The sequence below is a fragment of the Pyrgilauda ruficollis genome, unplaced genomic scaffold, assembly GCF_017590135.1.
Source record: "Pyrgilauda ruficollis isolate IOZ18807 unplaced genomic scaffold, ASM1759013v1 scaffold165, whole genome shotgun sequence".
In the NCBI taxonomy this organism is placed as follows: Eukaryota; Metazoa; Chordata; class Aves; order Passeriformes; family Passeridae; genus Pyrgilauda; species Pyrgilauda ruficollis.
Window position 1 is genome coordinate 862,469 of NW_024515320.1, and position 17,917 is coordinate 880,385.

At 43.6% G+C, this 17,917-nt stretch overlaps 1 protein-coding gene and 1 long non-coding RNA gene across 6 annotated transcripts in view; one reads left to right on the forward strand and one right to left on the reverse strand.

The window, feature by feature from the left end:
• Positions 1-17,917, forward strand: part of SPEN (spen family transcriptional repressor) — a 65,729-nt gene that overhangs the window by 18,686 nt on the left and 29,126 nt on the right. For all 5 annotated transcript variants that reach the window (XM_041463551.1, XM_041463552.1, XM_041463554.1 and 2 more), the window contains exon 3: positions 3,005-3,481. In XM_041463551.1, coding sequence (XP_041319485.1) covers positions 3,005-3,481 — 477 coding nt within the window. The remainder of the gene's footprint in view (positions 1-3,004; positions 3,482-17,917) is intronic.
• Positions 3,501-9,106, reverse strand: LOC121351418. The gene is made up of 4 exons (XR_005954794.1): positions 8,612-9,106; positions 5,689-6,029; positions 4,690-5,389; positions 3,501-4,046 (listed from the first exon to the last, which is right to left on the reverse strand). It is a non-coding gene; the product is annotated as an uncharacterized LOC121351418 (long non-coding RNA).

The window sequence follows — 17,917 nt, forward strand, 5'->3', positions numbered from 1 at the left end:
ACTCTTTTCTAGAAGTAGCGATCCCATTTCTTGGATAATATTAAGGCCTTGCTGGATGTATCCCTGCTGCCAGATGGAGCTATCTTACTCTACAACTTGTGGTGAAGTTCTCTGTGGAGTATCTTCGGAATACTAGAACCTAGAATTCGGTGAAAGCTTGATGCCTAGCTCTCAGTTCTCACTATACGCAGCGGGTATGTTAATTGGATTGTCACCACAAAATTCAGAGTAGACTTTAATGATGCGGCCCCTTGGATTCTACCGACAACTCTTAGCCATGGAAATAACGCTTGGATGGAGAAGACCGAAGGCAGCTTGTGATGGTTCCATTTTGGATCTACATCATTTCCAAGTTATTGGGATTATTCTTTCTGATGGTATTGGCAAAAAGTGATGACGGACATTACTAAATTTTGGAAATTATAGTTTATTTTTTTTTAAAGCTGGGATAAGAACTACTGCCTTGAATTTATTGGATGGTATACAGTCAAGACGCCAGTAGCCATGGGGAGTGGATTACTATCTAGTCTCTTAAAAAGCTCTGCTGCTCCACATTAAACATACTTTAGCTTTAAGGACGTGGTGCTAATACCCGTTTGTGGATACACCAGTGAGAAGTGACTGGGCTGGATGGTTACCAAGGCGGCCAGAGGATGCCTGCTGGCAGCAGCGTGAGGGCCCTCGGGCCTCGGGGGATCTTCTACCAGCTGCTTGATTCAGACTTAGGGCTGGAAATTAAAATTATGGATCTATTTAAGTGCCTTCTGTCTCAAGAAAGAAGTCTGGGGGTTTCAGAGTTACAGTTTCAGTCTGGGACTACTTCCGTCCAGTGGAATTTTTTTTTTGTGTCTTGTCACTAAGATTTTTTTTTTCTTGTTGGTTCATCTAAAATATCATTTGACACCCTTGCCCATTAAGAAGGTGGATTACCCCTGTAAGAGGGGCCAAAATTGGGGAAGTTATGTTCACAATTCTCTCCCTAGATTTAATTGGGAATATAGGTCGTGTTTCCACACTTGGAAAAGGTTGGTATGTCCTGCCCTGTGTATATTAGCCCCTCTCCTAACCCAAGTCAAACCCTCTCTTTCCACTAACTCCAGTAGCACTTTAGTACTAATAGATAAATGAAGAAAGCACTGTAGCCAGTAGCTGTTCAGCTCTGCTTCCTCTGTCTGTCTTCTGTGTCCTTCTCACGGATAAGGATTTGTTCTTTCTGTCAGCTCTGTAGCAGTAACCTGCTAGAAAATACTGCTTTTTCTCTGACCTCATTAAATCAGCTCTCACTGATTAACACTTTGTAGGATGCTAAATGCAATCGTTTGTAAAATTGTTGATCTTGGTCCTTCAAAAGGGGGAAAAAAGAACCAAAACAGAGACGTTTCTGTGCCAGATTCTGAAATAGCTTTCAAAATTCCATTGTTGCGAGCAAGAGGTAATGGAAATAGAAACGCAACAATGAATTTCAAGCAGATGTAGAAGATAATGACATTCTCTTGCACTGGTGAAATAATTTTTTATATATCATTTGAGAGAAAAAAATGCAGGCAAGATGTGAGGGAGCCCTATAGAAAGCTTGATGAGAGTTACAGTTTAACAACAGAGAGTGAATATATTGAGAGGATTAAGGATCTAGTGATTCATTGGAGAAGGAATGGAAGGAACTTCCTGAGATGCTAATCAAAAAAGATTCAAATCTCATTTGCAGTTTATAAAAGATCCCTGAAATATTTCTGCCATTCGAACTAGAGCAGTGATGCAGGAGAGGAGGAGGCAGCACAAGGCAGAATTGGGTTATCAGGATTCAGGGGACTGAAGTGACTCATAACAGATTCTAAAGGAAGAATCTGAGAGAGAAGGCTGAAAAAAAGGTTGAAGTGTCATTTTTAAGATGGATAATTAATTTTTAAATTAATTTTGGCTACCCTGACATGTTTAGAATTTTAGAAGTATTTTTTAAATGTTCAAAGTAACAATTCTGAAGCTTCCATTTTGTAAGATGCAACTAAGATGTACCATCCTGGTACTTGTCTAAATTGGAATTCTCAACTATTTGTAGTGTTCCTTTATCTGTCAATCTCTTTATTTGAGACATCACACTAACTCAGAACATTACCGAGCCTTTCTCAATTTAAAATGTTCAAAACACTGAAATGAACTGGACTGTGGCTGCTGGAAAGCAGCAGCTTGTGCAGAGAGAAATTCCATGATTGCAGCAGTCCAAACAAAAACAATGCCTATAAATTGGATTTCCAGTCCTTGTGTAGGGTCTTAGTATGTTCTGGGGACCTGCATCCTTGCAGTTCCAGCATTAGTAATGGAGATGTTTCTTTAGCATCCATAACTTTTACAATGAATGATTGTAGCAATCTGGTCAAAGCAAAAATTCCCTCTAAGAGGGTGAAATCTTTTAGAGCAGCAACAAGAAACCCCCTAATTTTCTGGGAAATCTCTATGGGTTATGCCACCCCTTTTGAAAGCAGCTTCTTACCTCGGGTCATGCTTTGCATGGAGGCTTTCATGGCTACAGCCCAATTTGTGATGCCATTTTTGCAGAAGGATATTTACAAGAGCTCCAGTAATTACCAAATTTCAAAAAAAAATTTTTTTAAAGCTCTTAAGCAAAAATGGAGAGAAAAAGAAGTTGATGTCCACAAACATGAAGTTTTTCTTGTTTACAGAATTTAAAAGAAAAAGGAACGATTGAAATGAGGATTCTGCATGGGAAAGCAGAAATTTTTTTCCTGTGCAGGCAAGTTGCTGGTCATGAAAGCCCCATATTGTGATTAAACCAAAAAGATTGCTCAGCTTAATCGTATACAAATATAACTTTGGAGTCAAGTAAAATGTTTTGAAGTTTGTCATTGTTTGCTTGATAGGTTATTGCTGGTTAGTGGAGAAGCAGTCGCAACAATAAGTCGAGTGCTGCCATGAATGTTTGCATGATTTGCTTTTGGTTGTGCCTGCCCCTTTCTGATGCAATATTTTTCCCCCTTCCCAAATGCAGGGCTTCAGATAACAGGGAGCGTGCTTATGAACATAGTGCCTATGGACACCATGAGCGGGGGACGGGCGGATTTGATCGGACGAGACATTACGATCAGGATTACTATAGAGACCCTCGGGAGCGGACCTTACAACACGGGCTCTATTACACTTCTCGGAGCCGAAGTCCAAACCGCTTTGACGCTCACGACCCCCGATACGAACCTAGGGCCCGGGAGCAGTTTACATTGCCCAGTGTGGTACACAGGGATATCTACAGGGATGACATTACACGGGAGGTACGAGGCAGAAGGCCGGAGCGGAACTACCAGCACAGCCGGAGCCGCTCGCCGCACTCGTCGCAGTCCAGGACGCAGTCCCCGCAGCGCCTGGCCAGCCAGGCCGCCCGGCCCGCCCGCTCCCCCAGCGGCAGCGGCTCCCGGAGCAGATCCTCCAGCAGCGACTCCCTCAGCAGCAGCAGCAGTACCAGCAGCGACAGGTAGGTCTCTGTGCCGGGGGCTGTGCGGGTCGTTTCACGAGGTGCGAGCCTGAGGAGTTGTTCCCTGGCGAAGCTTTGGTCGCTGAGGTAGAACGAGCTGCAGTGAAATGTCAGAAGGCTCAGTTGGCACCAAGGGTTCTGAGGGGAACGCTGGTGCTGTTCGTTGTTTCCCATGGTGGATCCATGCAGCATGTGTAAGATGGTGGCTGGGCAGAGCAGGGATGTACGGACACAAGGCCTTGCTGCCTGTTGTGCCTGGAGAATGGGGTCACTTTTATTTGCTTCAGTGAGAGAAAAAGATTTTAAGGTCAGCTACTTTTTACAGACCACACTTCAACATACTTTGGGAAATGATGAGTGGTGTTGTTCTGTTTCTTCTTGCTCCCTGACACTGCCTGACATTCACAAGGTTGATTTATCACCTTCTCATTTCTCGCACTGCTGCCTCACAGCAAAATTTGTAGACTTGGAAGAATTAAAAGAAAATAATCCAAGTTTGCAATTCCTGGGGATGCGTTTCCTTGGTTCTGCAATAGCTCTGTGTTTGCTTGGCTTTACAAAATACCTATGGGGGAGAAAAGAAGGTGTTAGAAAATCACTGATTTCTTTTAATAATTTTTAAATTCATGTTGAAGTGCCTCTCTGATATTTGGCCTTTTAAGAGTGAATTCACCCTAAGAGTGGAAGCCACAAAACTATGGTTGCACCCATTAATGTTTCATGCTCTTTGGCGAAGGGCTCTGCTCTTCAGGAGGGTTTGCAGAGTTGGCAGCGTTTCCTTTGCATACCAGGTCTTTTCTAAAACTGAAAATATTCATTGAGTAAATAAGTGTATCAGTAGAGTGTGTGATTTCGCAAAGGCCTGGAGTGCCAGGACAAGAGGGAATGGCTTCCCACTGCCAGAGGGCAGGGTTAGCTGGGATATGGGGAAGGAATTCCTCCCTGTGGAAGGTGGGCAGGCCCTGGCACAGGGTGCCCAGAGCAGCTGTGGCTGCCCCTGGATCCCTGGCAGTGTCCAGGGCCAGGCTGGACAGGGCTTGGACCAACCTGGGACAGTGGAAGGTGTCCCTGCCATGGCAGGGGGCGGAATTAGGTGAACTTTAAGGTCCCTCCCAACCTGTTCTAGGATTCTGTGTTTATCACTGTGAATGGAATTTTACCACTGTCAGAACTCTGTGACCAAGGGGATTATTCTCACAAAGTCTTACCTTGAATGTTGAACCTTCTGGAAGGGTGAGATGGGCTGACACCCACGGAGAGTGTACAGAAGATGAGGAAATCAGTGTCTCCTCTTCTGATTGCCCCACCCCCTCATGTCTAAAGAGTCATGCAAGGATTTATTTACTTCTTTTAATTATTGTTTTCTCCTCTTGGATTTAGAAATCCAGGTCCTGTCTCAGCTGGAGAGCAGGTGAAGATTTAAGACAACTTTTAGGCTGCTTTTAAGCACTTGTTTATTTCCAGCACCTCTTTCAATGAGAGCTTAATGCTTGAATAAAGACAATTCTTTGTCAAAGATTTTTCACACTTATTACAGCTCAGAAAAATCTGTGAGATTTCTAGAGGTCTCAAAAAAATCCTAGAGAAAATGGATTGAAAGGAGGGCTGGTTACATTTAAGGTTTAATAAAAAAATCTCGAGCAGGGGAAGAAAAAAAAATCTCTACTGGTGCTTCTCTGCTCCTTGTGGAATGAGAAAGGCGTCCAAGAAACTCGTAATATTTATAAAATGTCATTGTTGGGATGTCGAGGCAGGATGAAATCCTGTTCTGAATTTGAGAGGACTAAATATGATCCCACTGGAACCAAGTTTTAAGATTTAATGAGAAGAAAAGCAGTGTCTGCTGTGCTTGAGCATTTCATTTTCTTGGCAATTTCTAGTTGTAGTAATGGAAAAGTAGACGATACTCTGGGAGGAAATAAAACATTTTTTTCTTATTAATACAATAAAATCAAACTCAGTCGAGCAAGTAATGGAATCTGGTGGATTGTATATTTAATTTTGAAGGATCAGAAAAGAGTTACGTGTTTCTTAGCAATCAGTTAGATAATAATAAACATTTAACCCTCGCTTTCCTTTGGGAAGCAAAACCCCACCTGGCCTTGAAGTCTTTCAAAGCACAAGTGTTTAATTTTCAAAACAGTTGAAATTTAGCCATGTAAATATTAAGCCACTCATACACTGTTGGTGAGCAAAAGCTGCCTCACCCCCTTTTCCCTGGTTCGGTGCTCCCACTTTCTGTGTGATATATCCAGTTTCTTTTGTCTGGGAATAATTATTGCCGGTAGTTTCCGTGGTCTTGAGGATTTTAGCTAGTTGGAGATTCTCTTAAGGCTTTCTTATAAGTGGAAATGGCCAATTTTGAGGGGCCATAGTATTATTAAGGTCTTTATGACAATGCATTCTTCTGAAATTTAAGAACTTGGTCACTCAAGTCTTGTCCTGTTGGTCTCAGCCCGCAGAGTTGTGTTCCCTGGGGGGTGTTTGGGGCACACGGTGGGTGTTCAGCACTGGTGGGAACTTCATGCTGGGCACTGTCCTTCAGGAGCTGTGAAAAAGCAGAAAGGTGGTGAAGGAGAAGTTTGGTTTTCCTTGCTTGTGGTTTTCAAGACCTGTGTGAAGTAAATAACGCTGATTAAATGGAGCTGGTTTTCCTGGACAACACTGAAGAAACACTGCTTGCTTAAAAATAAAAAAAAAAAAACAACCCCAAAAAGCCTTTATCTCGTCAAGGTTCAGAGTTTGTTGTGTTGGATCTCCACTAAACTTTAAATTGCTATTTGGAGCCCTTTGCAGGTAATGGTACTGCAAGGGAGTAATTTAGAAACTAAAACCAGAAAGAACACATTAAAAATAACCAGTATTCTCTGAAGCCAGGCTTTATTTGGGGTGTTTTGTGGCCTCTCAGAAGTTGTCTGCTGAGGTGAGGAAGCTGGTGGATGTGGATGGTTCCTGTGTGGATTTGAGGAGGAATTTGTGTTTTGAAATCTTCTTAGTGTAAGATTGCTCATTCCCATGTAGTGGAAAAGGGTTGGTGGAATTTTTTTATCACCTTGAAAGAATAAAAAAGCCCTTGAAAATGATAATTTGCCACAACCAGAAACTTCATTGTCTCTGTTCTGGTGATTCAGACACACACCACAAATGATACATTAGCAAACATATTTTCTGTAGTGTGTCATGGAAGAAGCTGGCTCTGGATGGAAGCTGGGTGATCCCATAGGAAGCAAACAAGATTTTGTTTGTGCCCTGCCCAGCCTCATGGAAACACCCCCCTGCTTTTAGTTTGGTTTTTTCTTTTTTTTTTTTTTTTTTTTGTAGCAAAAGCTCTTTTCTAGGCTGCTTGTTGAGGTGCTCTAATGTGCTAAAAATAATTTCTGGGCTTTTTGATTCAGTTTTGTAATATCAGATGGCTTGACACATCTCTTGCTGCTCCACGTGTTAGTGATTATTCCTCAAGCTTTGCTGCAGCAGTGTGCTGAACCACCCGGTGATGAGAGCAGAGCGTTTCGCTCCTAAAATCCTTGTTGGGATGGGGTTTGAATTCATTTACAAAAACCCAGGCAGAAGTGTTTGATTTCCTGTAGGTGATGTTCAGGCTGCGAAAGTGTGAACACCCCATGTGTTCCATCTGCAGATAAGCGACCTGAGGTTTTCCTTGGCCTTTAATTTATTTTTTAAGAGTGTTTATTCAGTTGTCTGATGTGGAGGATGCTGGGGGATTTACCAGTTAAATGAATAATTTCCTATAATGTGTAATGTAGTCACCTTTAATTTATTTTTAAGAGTGTTTATTTGGTTGTCTCATCTCCAGGATGCTGGAGTTGGATGAATAATTACTTAGATGACTATTTCTCTATAGCTTGTAATATGAAATAGATATTGGGAAATTAAAAGAGCATTTTCAGCTTAGACACAACACTGGTTTTATATTCACCAAGATCTATGTGAGCACAGTTATTCCAGTCTTCCTGAAATCAAGAAACGGGAAGTAGTTGCATTTACAGATATTTGAAAAAGGAATTTTTTTTATAATTCTGACAGCTGTATTTAAAGTTCTTGTGACAAGTGGGCAAGGCATAAGGTAATTAGAGATTGGTTTTAATTTTAGATTTCTCTGTGATGAAATTCTTTCTGGAGCAAGGAATTACCATTGGAATGGAATATGTGTGTGTCTTAATATTGAAATAAACTGATGAAAAATACTGCCAAGAGAATTTTAATCATGGGAAAAACAGGCTCCCTGAAACCTCCTGTGTATTTTATTTAGTCAGGGACTTTCCTACCCTGTTTCAACAACTGAAGTGAAAGTAGAAAAAAAGTGAGTTTTAGTTTCATTACATAATGCAAACCTTTCTCTACCATTGTCTTCATCTCCTCCTTCCCGTGTCGTTTGCTGCCAGAAGTGATGAATCACTGATTTAGCTGGGATTTGGGATTTTGAGTGGGTTTGGAGATGCCTGTGCTGAGGACAGATGAAAAATCAGGAACAGTGAGGTTAAATGTAGCTGTTTAGTCTTTATTGAAACCTCTGTGAGATGTCTTTTGTCGAGGTTAAATAATTCCACATACATTTGGTACTGTAGAGATGAGCTGAAAATTTTTAATCTCTTCTGGTAGAACGACAGGGTTGAGCAGGCTTGTGTTTGTATGGGAGAATAATTAGGTTAAGATTTATAAAAGAAAATTAAAGAATTTCTTAGAGTAGGAAGCCTTTTCCATTACACAAAGGCAACAGTAAATCCTGTCAAGAGTCAGGTGAAACACCTCATCCTTACCTTTTGTTCACATAAACCCATGTGCTGCTTTAATGTTCTCTCTGCGCGGCAAAATGTGAATTAGGGACAGGAAAATTTAGGAAAAAATTCCACCTTAGATGCTCGCAGATTTTTGTTAACAACTGTCGAGCGTTTTCACTTTGTTCTTCCTTGTGTTTCTGCTCGTGTCAGCCTGTGCTGCTGCTTAGCTAAATATAACCGAGACCATCCTTTAAACGTGGCTTTTTTTACCCTTGGGACTGTATCGGGTTTCTTGAGATTGAGCACAGGCAGAACGTTTTCAGATGGCTTTGGAGAAATTATAATACAGAAAGCAAACCTTTATACTTGAGATATGCCGAAAAAGACGTACCTGTGCATGTGTAACCACATAAACAGATCCTTCTGTGGAAAAAAAATAACGTGATATATCAAAGTTCTCCTCACGGATGGTGAAGAAATGGTGCCTTGGCGCCCTTGGCAGGGAGCGGCCGCAGCCCGCTTGTCCCTCAGCCTCTCGCCCCAGCTGCTGACAGCCCGCATTACCTCAGCCCTGGACTCGGCAATAATCTATTAAAAATGTGCGTTGCATAATAAGATTTTTATCTCGCTCCGAAACCCCGCCGCTTTCTCTCGCCTCAGCCGGCGGAGCGCGCCCGCCGCTGTAATGGCGGCGCGGCCGCGGAGTCGCCTCGCCCGGCTCTTTCGGGAGGGTGGGGACAGCGGGTGTTTCCGAGGGAGAAGCGGGTGTTTTGTGGGGGGTAAAGCGGGTGTTTCTGAAGGAATAAGCGGGGGCTCGCCGCCGCCGTGCCCCGGCGGGCGGGGGGCGGTTGTTTGCGCTGAGAACCGGTCTGAGCCGGCGGGAGCCGGCCGGGGCTGCCGCGCCGCCCCCGGGGCGGGGCCGCCCGGGCCGCCCGGGCCCCGCGGAATTTAGCCGCCATTGCCACAAAAAAAAAAGGCTTTTAAATGAAAAAACATATATAGAATCCCTCCCCCCTCTTAGCACTGGAGCAGCTCTCGCTCCTGCGTGAAGGTTTTCCCTTCACACAGCGCAGAGAAATTAAGTAGCAGTGCCCGTGTCAGAGCCGGCTCTGAGGGGGGAAAACCACCCTCTCAACCTATTTTAGGTTGTTTATTTATTTGTTTTAAACCTTAAATGCTCTGCTTGCTCTAGAAGTTAAGCACTGGTTTCCTCGCTGGAGGATTCAGCCCCAAAAATCCCCCAAAAGGGCGATTTTGGAGCCTGCCCCAACATCCTAATACCAGCTCTGCCGTGATTTGACACAGTTTCAAAATGAAATAGAAATTCTGTCTTTGTTGGCCCCTCTGCGAGAACCTATCCACACCCCTCCACACACATAAATAGACAATAAAATACTTTAAAATGTTATAATGAAGACAGGTTTTAATTTTTTTTTTATTTAGTGTTTAATTTTCTTGGCATGAGCTGCCCAAGAAGAGTGGACATTTGACTGCAATTAATACCCCCCACCACCCGCACTCCCAGTAATAGTTGGTAATTGCTGGCTCTGAATGACAAAGCAATTAAGCCTCTTCCTAAATGTGCAGAAGTAGGTGTTTATCTAAATCTGGGCTGTCAGCCTTTGTTTCTGTGTCAGGGCCCAGAAGCTCAACTGCTGCATTCTCAAAGTGCGTTTGATTCTTTACAGGCAGAGGAAAAAAAAAAAAATCTCTTTTCAAATTAATTTCAGGAAAGAAGTCTTAAAAATATGTTGTGGATGGGTGAAGTGAAAATTGCCCTAGAAAAATATTTCTATTTTATTACTGAGATAACTATTTTGATGATGTCAAATGACTTTATTGTTAAAGAGATTATTATTATTATTTCAGTGTTTTAAAGGTTTCTTGCAATGAGATTAGAATCTTTGCTGGAGAATATCAGGATTTGTGGCAGCTGATTCCAGACCCTCCGGTGAACTTGCCTTTTCCTCAGCTGGGGGAGAAAGATCTGGGCGTGTGGAAGGATGTGTGTTAAAAATGATATTTTTAAGTCACCCCTGGACAGCTGTAGGTCTGGGGGAGCCAGTGTCTGGTGTGAGAATTCGCAATTTCATGTCTTCCTAACCTCCTGTTTTAGGAATAGCGGGAAAAACCTGAGCTATGCGGACAGCACTGCTCCCACCAGCGTTGTGGGAGACTTTGGGCTGTTCCTTAAGTCCGTGGGAGCTGCTAAAAATTGCTCTTTTCCCAAAGGTCAGGTGCTGTTGGATTGGGTTTGACTTTGGGGTTGTGCGTGTGCGTATTAACAAAATGGTCACTTCTAATTGCATTTTTAAGGCTTTGATTTCCTTCCAAGTATTTTGCTTAATCATCTTGAGTAGGCTGAGGGAAGGAAAGAATTAGCTGAGGTCAGGGAAGTTGAAGCTGCCCGTGTTACTGCTCAGAAGCCAGGCTTAGTCTGAGGGATCCTGGAGGCAGGAAGAGAAATGTGTTCTCTTCCTGCTGCACGCTGGGAGAGCAAGGGGAAACCAGCCCCGAGAAAGCCAAGGAAAACAGGGAAACGTGTGGTGCCGTGGGCTGTGGTGGCTGCCTCCCTCTGCACAAGCGGTCCAGATTCGCCTTTCTTTGGGCGACACACAGCTCAGATGTGAATCATGGCTAAAATAGATTAGAGGATTGTGGTCTGGAAGTGCTTATCTGCAGTGGTGATGGAGACACAGGCACCGCAGGCACCAGAGCTGGGGGAGAGCATCCCCGTCACACAGACCTTTGCAATAAAGGGCAGTTTAATAATTTCTGATAAATATTCACGTGGAGGGATGAATAGCAGAAGAGGAAGGCTGTATTGAATGCTTCTTGAAAAAATACCAGTCATTACAGTGATCAAAGGAAAAATCCAGCCACTGCCTGTGCTCAGCCATACGTGTTCCAATTAAAGCCTAGACACCAGGTCCCTTTGGACTTGCAAATACAGTGATTTGTTGGTTTTTCTTTTGTTGTTGTTTTTTTTTCCCCAAAGAGGATGTTTCTGGCTCTGCCAGAGGCATGGATGCAGAAGGAGAACCTTCCCCATAAAACCTGAGGTCTGGGAGAACAGGGCTCCTCGAGGCAATGTGACTTGGGCGTTAACTTTACAGTCTCGGGTGGAACATGCTGTACTTAAATAAGGTCACAGGGATGGGAATTAATAGTAAATAAGCCTTATTGGGGAAAAAATGAAAAATAGTATCATCCCCTAATCTTTGCCCATTGAATTAACCATGTACCTGATGTGCTTAGCTTTGCCCTCATCATCGCGGCGTCGAGCGCAGTCTGGCTGTGACATCGCGAGTGCCGAAACCACTAATGATGGCATCAAAGGTTTAAGTGCAAAAGCTTCTTAGCAGCAGATTAGGGATCCCACTGCAGATCCTTGCGGTCAGCTCCTAATGCTGCTCAGAGAGGAGAAGGCAGCATGGCTCTTGAGTGGAAAATCACAGGCTTGGGAGAGAGGTGAGGGCTTCAATGTGTTCTGTAGAGGAGAAAAAATTTATATGTGTTGGGATGTGGTCCACATTTTGTTTAATTCTTGAAGGGAAGCTGAGTTTCCCAAAGGAGGAGCAGGGAGACATGCACTGTATAGATGTCTTGTGAATAAAGTCTTTGAATGATTATTCATTAAGTGCTTAATATAAGAACAAAAATAGCTTTGGCATTAAGAAACAGGACTTCTCTGTGATCCCTCCTTGCAAGAGGCTCATAACAAAGGTAGGGGACCTGTTCCTTTGTTTCCTGGTCCTTCCAGCCATGAGTGCACTCTGCTGTGTGGAGAAGCGAGATGTGGAGTCTTCTAGTTCCTTCTCTTTGAGGAATGTCTGGGCTTCAGTGCTTTGTTACTTTATTTAGCTCAAAGCGATGGTTTTGGCTAGAAGACACTTGGAAATCCAGGATGGCAGGAAAAGTACCTTTTAGAGAATTCCTTTCTGTGAGAGGGAAGTGATTTTCAGGCCCGTGTCCTCATTTCTTCCATGGTTGTGGGGTGTTGTCTGCAGATGTCCAGAAATCATCGGTTTTATACCTGGGCAAAAATATGAGAACTTCATCAAACAGTTTAAAAATCAAGAATAATTGAGACACATCTCCAGCAGATCCCGGCTCTAAGGGCATTCACGTATTTATTATCTTTCATCCGTTAGAGAGCAGAGAGCTATTCTGGCATGATAACGCGTGAAAGAAAGGCACTGTTCTCCTCCTGAAAGTGAATCCCCAAGAATGCCCGGCCCCAGGTCCCTGTGGACAAACGGTGCCGCGCTGGGCTGAGTGAGATGCAGAGTGTCCTACTTACCATGGCTGCTACAGGTCTGACCTCCTTGGATCATCTGACACCTCGTTGGGTAAGAGGTTGCTGCAAGATCTCAAACCCTCAAATTATGTAAGATTTACACACTTGCTTTGAAGTTGGTCCCTCCCTTCCATGTTTGTTTACTGGCTGGTGTGTCCTGTTGGATTGTGAAGGATGAATAGTCACAGAAAGGAAGCTGTCGGGTTAGTACAGATTTTCTATTCCTCTTCGTTTTCTAAACGCGCGTGGAGCTGTGCTTATCCTGGTTCCGCAGTCTGGGAATACGCCGAGGACGTCCTGCACAGGTCGGGGTTTTGCTGGGTGAAATTTTCGGTTTGTTTGTTTGTTTTTGAGATGGAGAGAGGGAGAAGAAACACTTCTTTTGCTAGAGGAGAGCTTATTGTGTTGCTAGAGGAGAAACAGAGATGGTATCTAACAGCTGTCTCAGGAGTTGATGTTGGGTTTGCTTTTTAATATGCAGTTTCCCTTGAACTCTGAGAAATCACATGGAAAAAAGGAAGGTGCTTAATTACTCTGTACGTGTGGCTGCCATGGTTTGGGGGTTTGAAAGCACTGGCTCCCGTAAGGGAAGCACACAGGCTTTGCCTGTGGGAATTCCTCAGAGGACTTTTCTTCCGTCCCATCCTTTCACTGTGCCAGCGGGATTGCCTCGCACTGCTCCTCCTTCCCCAGCCGCTGCCATGCGGGGTGGAGGCCAGGGCTGTACTCAGTCCAGGGAGGTGTAAGGCATTTTCTTCTGGATTTTCCCCTACTTACGTGTCTTTCTCACAAATTAAGTTCTCACCCATGCTTTGTGATCCCTGGTAAGTGCGATGGAACTGGCCCAGCCTTTTGGGAAAGAGAATCCCTGGACTTCTGACCATGTGTGGAGATGTAATCGTTAAATCCTAACAAATTCCATGGAATTAAGTTACAGCAAGGTGCTTTCTCAGAAGTTACTCTTCAGTGGCAAACGCTGTCATATGATACAGGTTTTGCTGGGTTGGTTTTGTTGTATTTTTTCTCTTAAATTTGCTCTTTAAGTCTGGCATTACTCTCCATAGTTGTTCAACAAAGTAAAATCACATTCTCTCCCCCAACCTACTGCAGATCCACAATAGGTACTGTGGCACTTCACCTATTTCATACGGACATTTTCTTTTTGGTTCTATTTTCATTACTTCAGTGTTTTCTACCCATGTGAAAGCTCACAAAAAGTTCTACTTTTAGTTGTATTTTTATTTGCATGTGGGCAGCAAAATGAAGTAATTCCCAAATATAGTCCTAGCCAAGAGATCCATCTGTTCCCTGCATTTTTAAATGGCAAATTAATCCTTAGCATAGAACTCATCAAATGTCTTCTCTCTATAATTTATGCTGCCTGAGATCACAGAAATTACTTTTTTTTTTCCCAGGCCTTCCATTTTAAGTAGTCCTTTACTCCAGAACAGCAGCTCCCATTCTGGTTTTACAGAGCTCTCCTGTGATTCCTCCAGTCACTGTTGTCGGTCTAAAAGGGGGCATTAAAAAAAAAAAGCCTCCAAAATTATTCTTCCCTTCATCTCTTTGGTGTTTCTTTGAAAGGCTGTAGAAGATTCTATTAGAATCTTAGATCAGAAGGAGTATTTTATTATTCTAAGATGTAAGGGAGTAGAAATTCTCTTTGAAAAACACCCTTGATAAATGGATTTATTTTGAATGGAGAGCTAGGGTTGCTCTGTCCATTTCCATTTGGATTTCTCTCTTTGGACAATGGTGACCATTTTTAGAAGTACTAAACTTCCATGGCGTTATCTGCCATAAAGGGAATTTCTATATTAAGCTTTGCATGTTCCCAAATTTACTTAAGCGGCATTGTAGCTCAGCTGTGTATCTTGGCATGCCTTCCATTGCAGCTCCCATCCCAGGAACAATTCTGTTTATAGGAGAGGATGCACCATTTCAAAACTGCTCCAAATCAGGAATTTCAACAAATGGTGTTTTGTGTATTGCTAAAAAAACCCAGTGGGTTGGGAGGAGGCAGTGCATGCAAATAGTGCCTGGCTTGGCTTTTTTAAGGCAAGGTGTGATGCTTTCCTAAAGCATGAAGACAGAATTAATTCTATGGGGCTGTTTGCCGTCATCTTCTGACAGCTTTATGTTAAAAAGTAACTGCAGTAAGCTGGAGGTGAATCAGTGCTAGGGTTTTTTTTTGTTTTAGCATATGTCTGAAAAAGGCTTTTCTTCTGAAAGATGCCCAGTGCTCAACACTTAGTCAATGCCAAATGGTTTTAAAATTGTACTTAGAAGTGTTTATTCCCAGGAATTCATTTGACAGGGCTCTTAAGGCAAAAGAGGTTACTTTTTGCTTCTTGAGTAAATGCGTAGTAGCCTACTTGGATGCAGTGGTGGTTGCGTTTTCAATGGCATTTCGCTCTCCTGGCTCATAGGCAGCACTTGGAGTAGAGTTTGGTGTTTTTTCCAAGGATGCCGAGTAGGTCCCTTCATGAAAGCAGTGCTGTTGTTGAAGAAACTGCCTTTAAATGTTGGGCTTGATGATCATGGAGCTCTCTTCCTGCTTAAATGATTCTGTGTTGCTTTCTTGGTATTTTGGAAAGACTTGGCCACCCATGAGCCAGGAGGTCAAATTCCTCAGGCTGTTCCCTCCGTGATTCATGGAATGACCTTGGGCAGAGCCTTGGCCTCTTCATACCTTTCTTTTCCATCTGCAGAGGACGTTAAGACAGCTCCATGAACCTGGTACTAAAATACAGCTTTTTCCCAAAGATTTCATTCATTTTCCAAAGATTTCCAAAGCTCTGCCGTGTCAGTTACAAAATACTAATTTAGATTGTCAGCAGAGAGGTGGCAAAAGCTCTTTGCTTTAACACTCTACTTTTGGCCAGCTTTTGGCTGATCCACACCTGGAGCAGCAGCTCTTCCTCAGGCATGTGCTGGCAGTGCTTGGAATAATTTGGAGCATGGCTGGAGGAGGTGGGAGTTCTGGGTGGCTACAGCGGGACTTCTCACAAGGGATCTTGACCCAGGGCTTTGCTCTGTGGAGGTGATGTTAAACAGAGGCTCATCCTGCTCACCCATTCTCACACCCACCCTCTTTCTTCCCTCTTTGCATTGGTGGAAGTTTAATTGTGGGAAAGCAGAGCTGAAGAGCTGCTTTGTACTTCACCCTCAAGGCCTCGATGACTTTTATCTTTCCCAGCACCGAGCTCTGTCACCGTGGCCGTTTGCTGAGAAAGCATTTCCTCCAGCTTCCCAGGGTTTCTTTTGGAGCATGAGCAATCCCACTGTTCCCAGGGAGCATCCATGGTTCAAAGAGGCATTGGCTGGGCAGGCAGGTAACTCCAGCTGCTCCCAAATTCAACACCAAACCCATCCACATCTGAGCCACCAGCCAGCGTGGGGAGCGCAGGGATTGAGCAGCTTCTTCCCAGCAGTGGGAAGCTGTTGTCAGTGCTGAGTCAGCTCTTTGCTGCAGAGATAGGCCAGTGTGTTTGTAAGCAACGCTTTTACGCCCAGGTTAGTGTTTTTAATTCTTGGCTGTACGAAGTTCAGGCCCAAGGACAGGGAGACGTAGGTCAAGGAGCGAGGTGGCAACACCGACTGTGGGTTGGGCACAGTGTCCTCAGCCAGACAGCGATTAATATAAACATGCATATTTTTAGCAATCATAATGGGTTATTTAGTTGCAGGGAAGAATTAAAAGGAGCCCAAGGCTGTCTGGAAACTCTGAGGGCTGCAGGGGAAGGTGGTTCTGGGGGTGGGAGTAGTCTGTCCTTCTGAGCAACATCTCCATCTTCTCCATGATTCATTTCAGACTTTCATCAAAGATCAGGTGTCAGACATAAGGATAAAATAACTGACGTAAATATATTTATATATATTTATACATGGCCTGTCACAGAAATGCAAATGGAATGTTAATAAGCCACTCACTTGACTTGGGATAAATATATGGTAAATAGTACCTGGAGGCCGTGTGTTCAAAATCTTGCTGGTCCAAGACTGAAATAAATACAGCAACAGTGTGTGTTAGTTTGCCATGTAAAGGACGTTGAGTTGTCATGGTTGTATTGCTTTCCCAGGGCCCTTAAACGTCATTTAATTTAATTTCTTTGGTTTTAGGATTCCAGCCCAGCAGGAGATCATTGTAGTCTCCTCTCTGGGCGTGGTAAAGCAGAAGAAGTTAAGGGAAGGAGGATGTCCTTGTTTCATTAGTCTGCAGTATTTAATGATCTCTCTCTAGAGTTGTAAATGCTGGTTTTATCTGTTGCATGCTTTTTGTAGCTGTTTCTGTTTCCGTGCAGCACTGGCCTTTCCCCCCTCTCGGTGGATTGTTGTATCATAGCTGAGTGCTGTTAAATACTGCAGAGTGTGTGACATGCACAAACCAAAGTTCCTTGGGTGGCAAGTTCTCAGCGGCTTGAACGGGTGCCAAGAATGTCACAGAATCACATCCCGGCGAGCTTCGCTCCAGAGGGGCCGAGGCCGGGGTGATGGGCACAGGGTAATTACACTGAGGCAATGTTTAGGTGGCTTTCTCTGCCCTTCCTCTTATATCCATATTTCCAGTGGAAAGCTTTGTTTGCACATGGAGGAGCAGGGTTCAGGTTCTTCGTGGTTTCCCTGTGTGGGCTGAGCCCCTTCAGCACTCGCCTGCAGTTGGCAAAATGCGGCGACGGCTCGTTTCCTCTTGATCTCTTCATACAAACCAACCTCAGAGGCTGGACTGGGTTTTCTGACATCTTCAACTTCAGGTTCAGCAACTCCTTTGAAGGAGGGAAAAACCCCTTGTATTTATTTCCGCAGGTGTGTGAAATGTTTTTTTTCCCATACAAATGCCCTAGTGTGGGACACTTCATGTGTACAGAACTGCCTGCTGCCTGCTTGGATATTTAGGTCAGTGTTGGAATCAGCTGTGATAAGGAGTTACGGTCTGTGTGCCCAGACCTCTGTAATTTTCATGGTGGTTATTCCTGCCTATGGCAGGGTGTTGGAATGAGATGATCTCTAGGGTCTCTTTCGGTCCCCTTCTGGGATTCTATGATTCCTGCTTGAGTGTGGCAGAACAGCCACCTGGATTGTTGGATTAACAGGGTGGTGTCGGGAGTTTTGTGTCCTTAGGAAGGAAAGTGGGATTTGATGTGCGTTTTTGACTTACATGTATGTAGAGAACAGGTAAAATTCTGGTTAAATATCTTCTTAGGTTCATGTAAGAGTTATCAGTAGGTCAGAAATACCAATCTGTAATAGCCCTGTGCATATATTGATCTAATGTATAATTTTCCATCCAGAAGTCAAAGTGTTTCACAGGCAAAGATCCTTTAGTCCACTGCTAGAATAGAATACAGTGCATTTTTAAAGCTTTTATTTTAAGTAGTTGCCATCAAATTTTTGTGG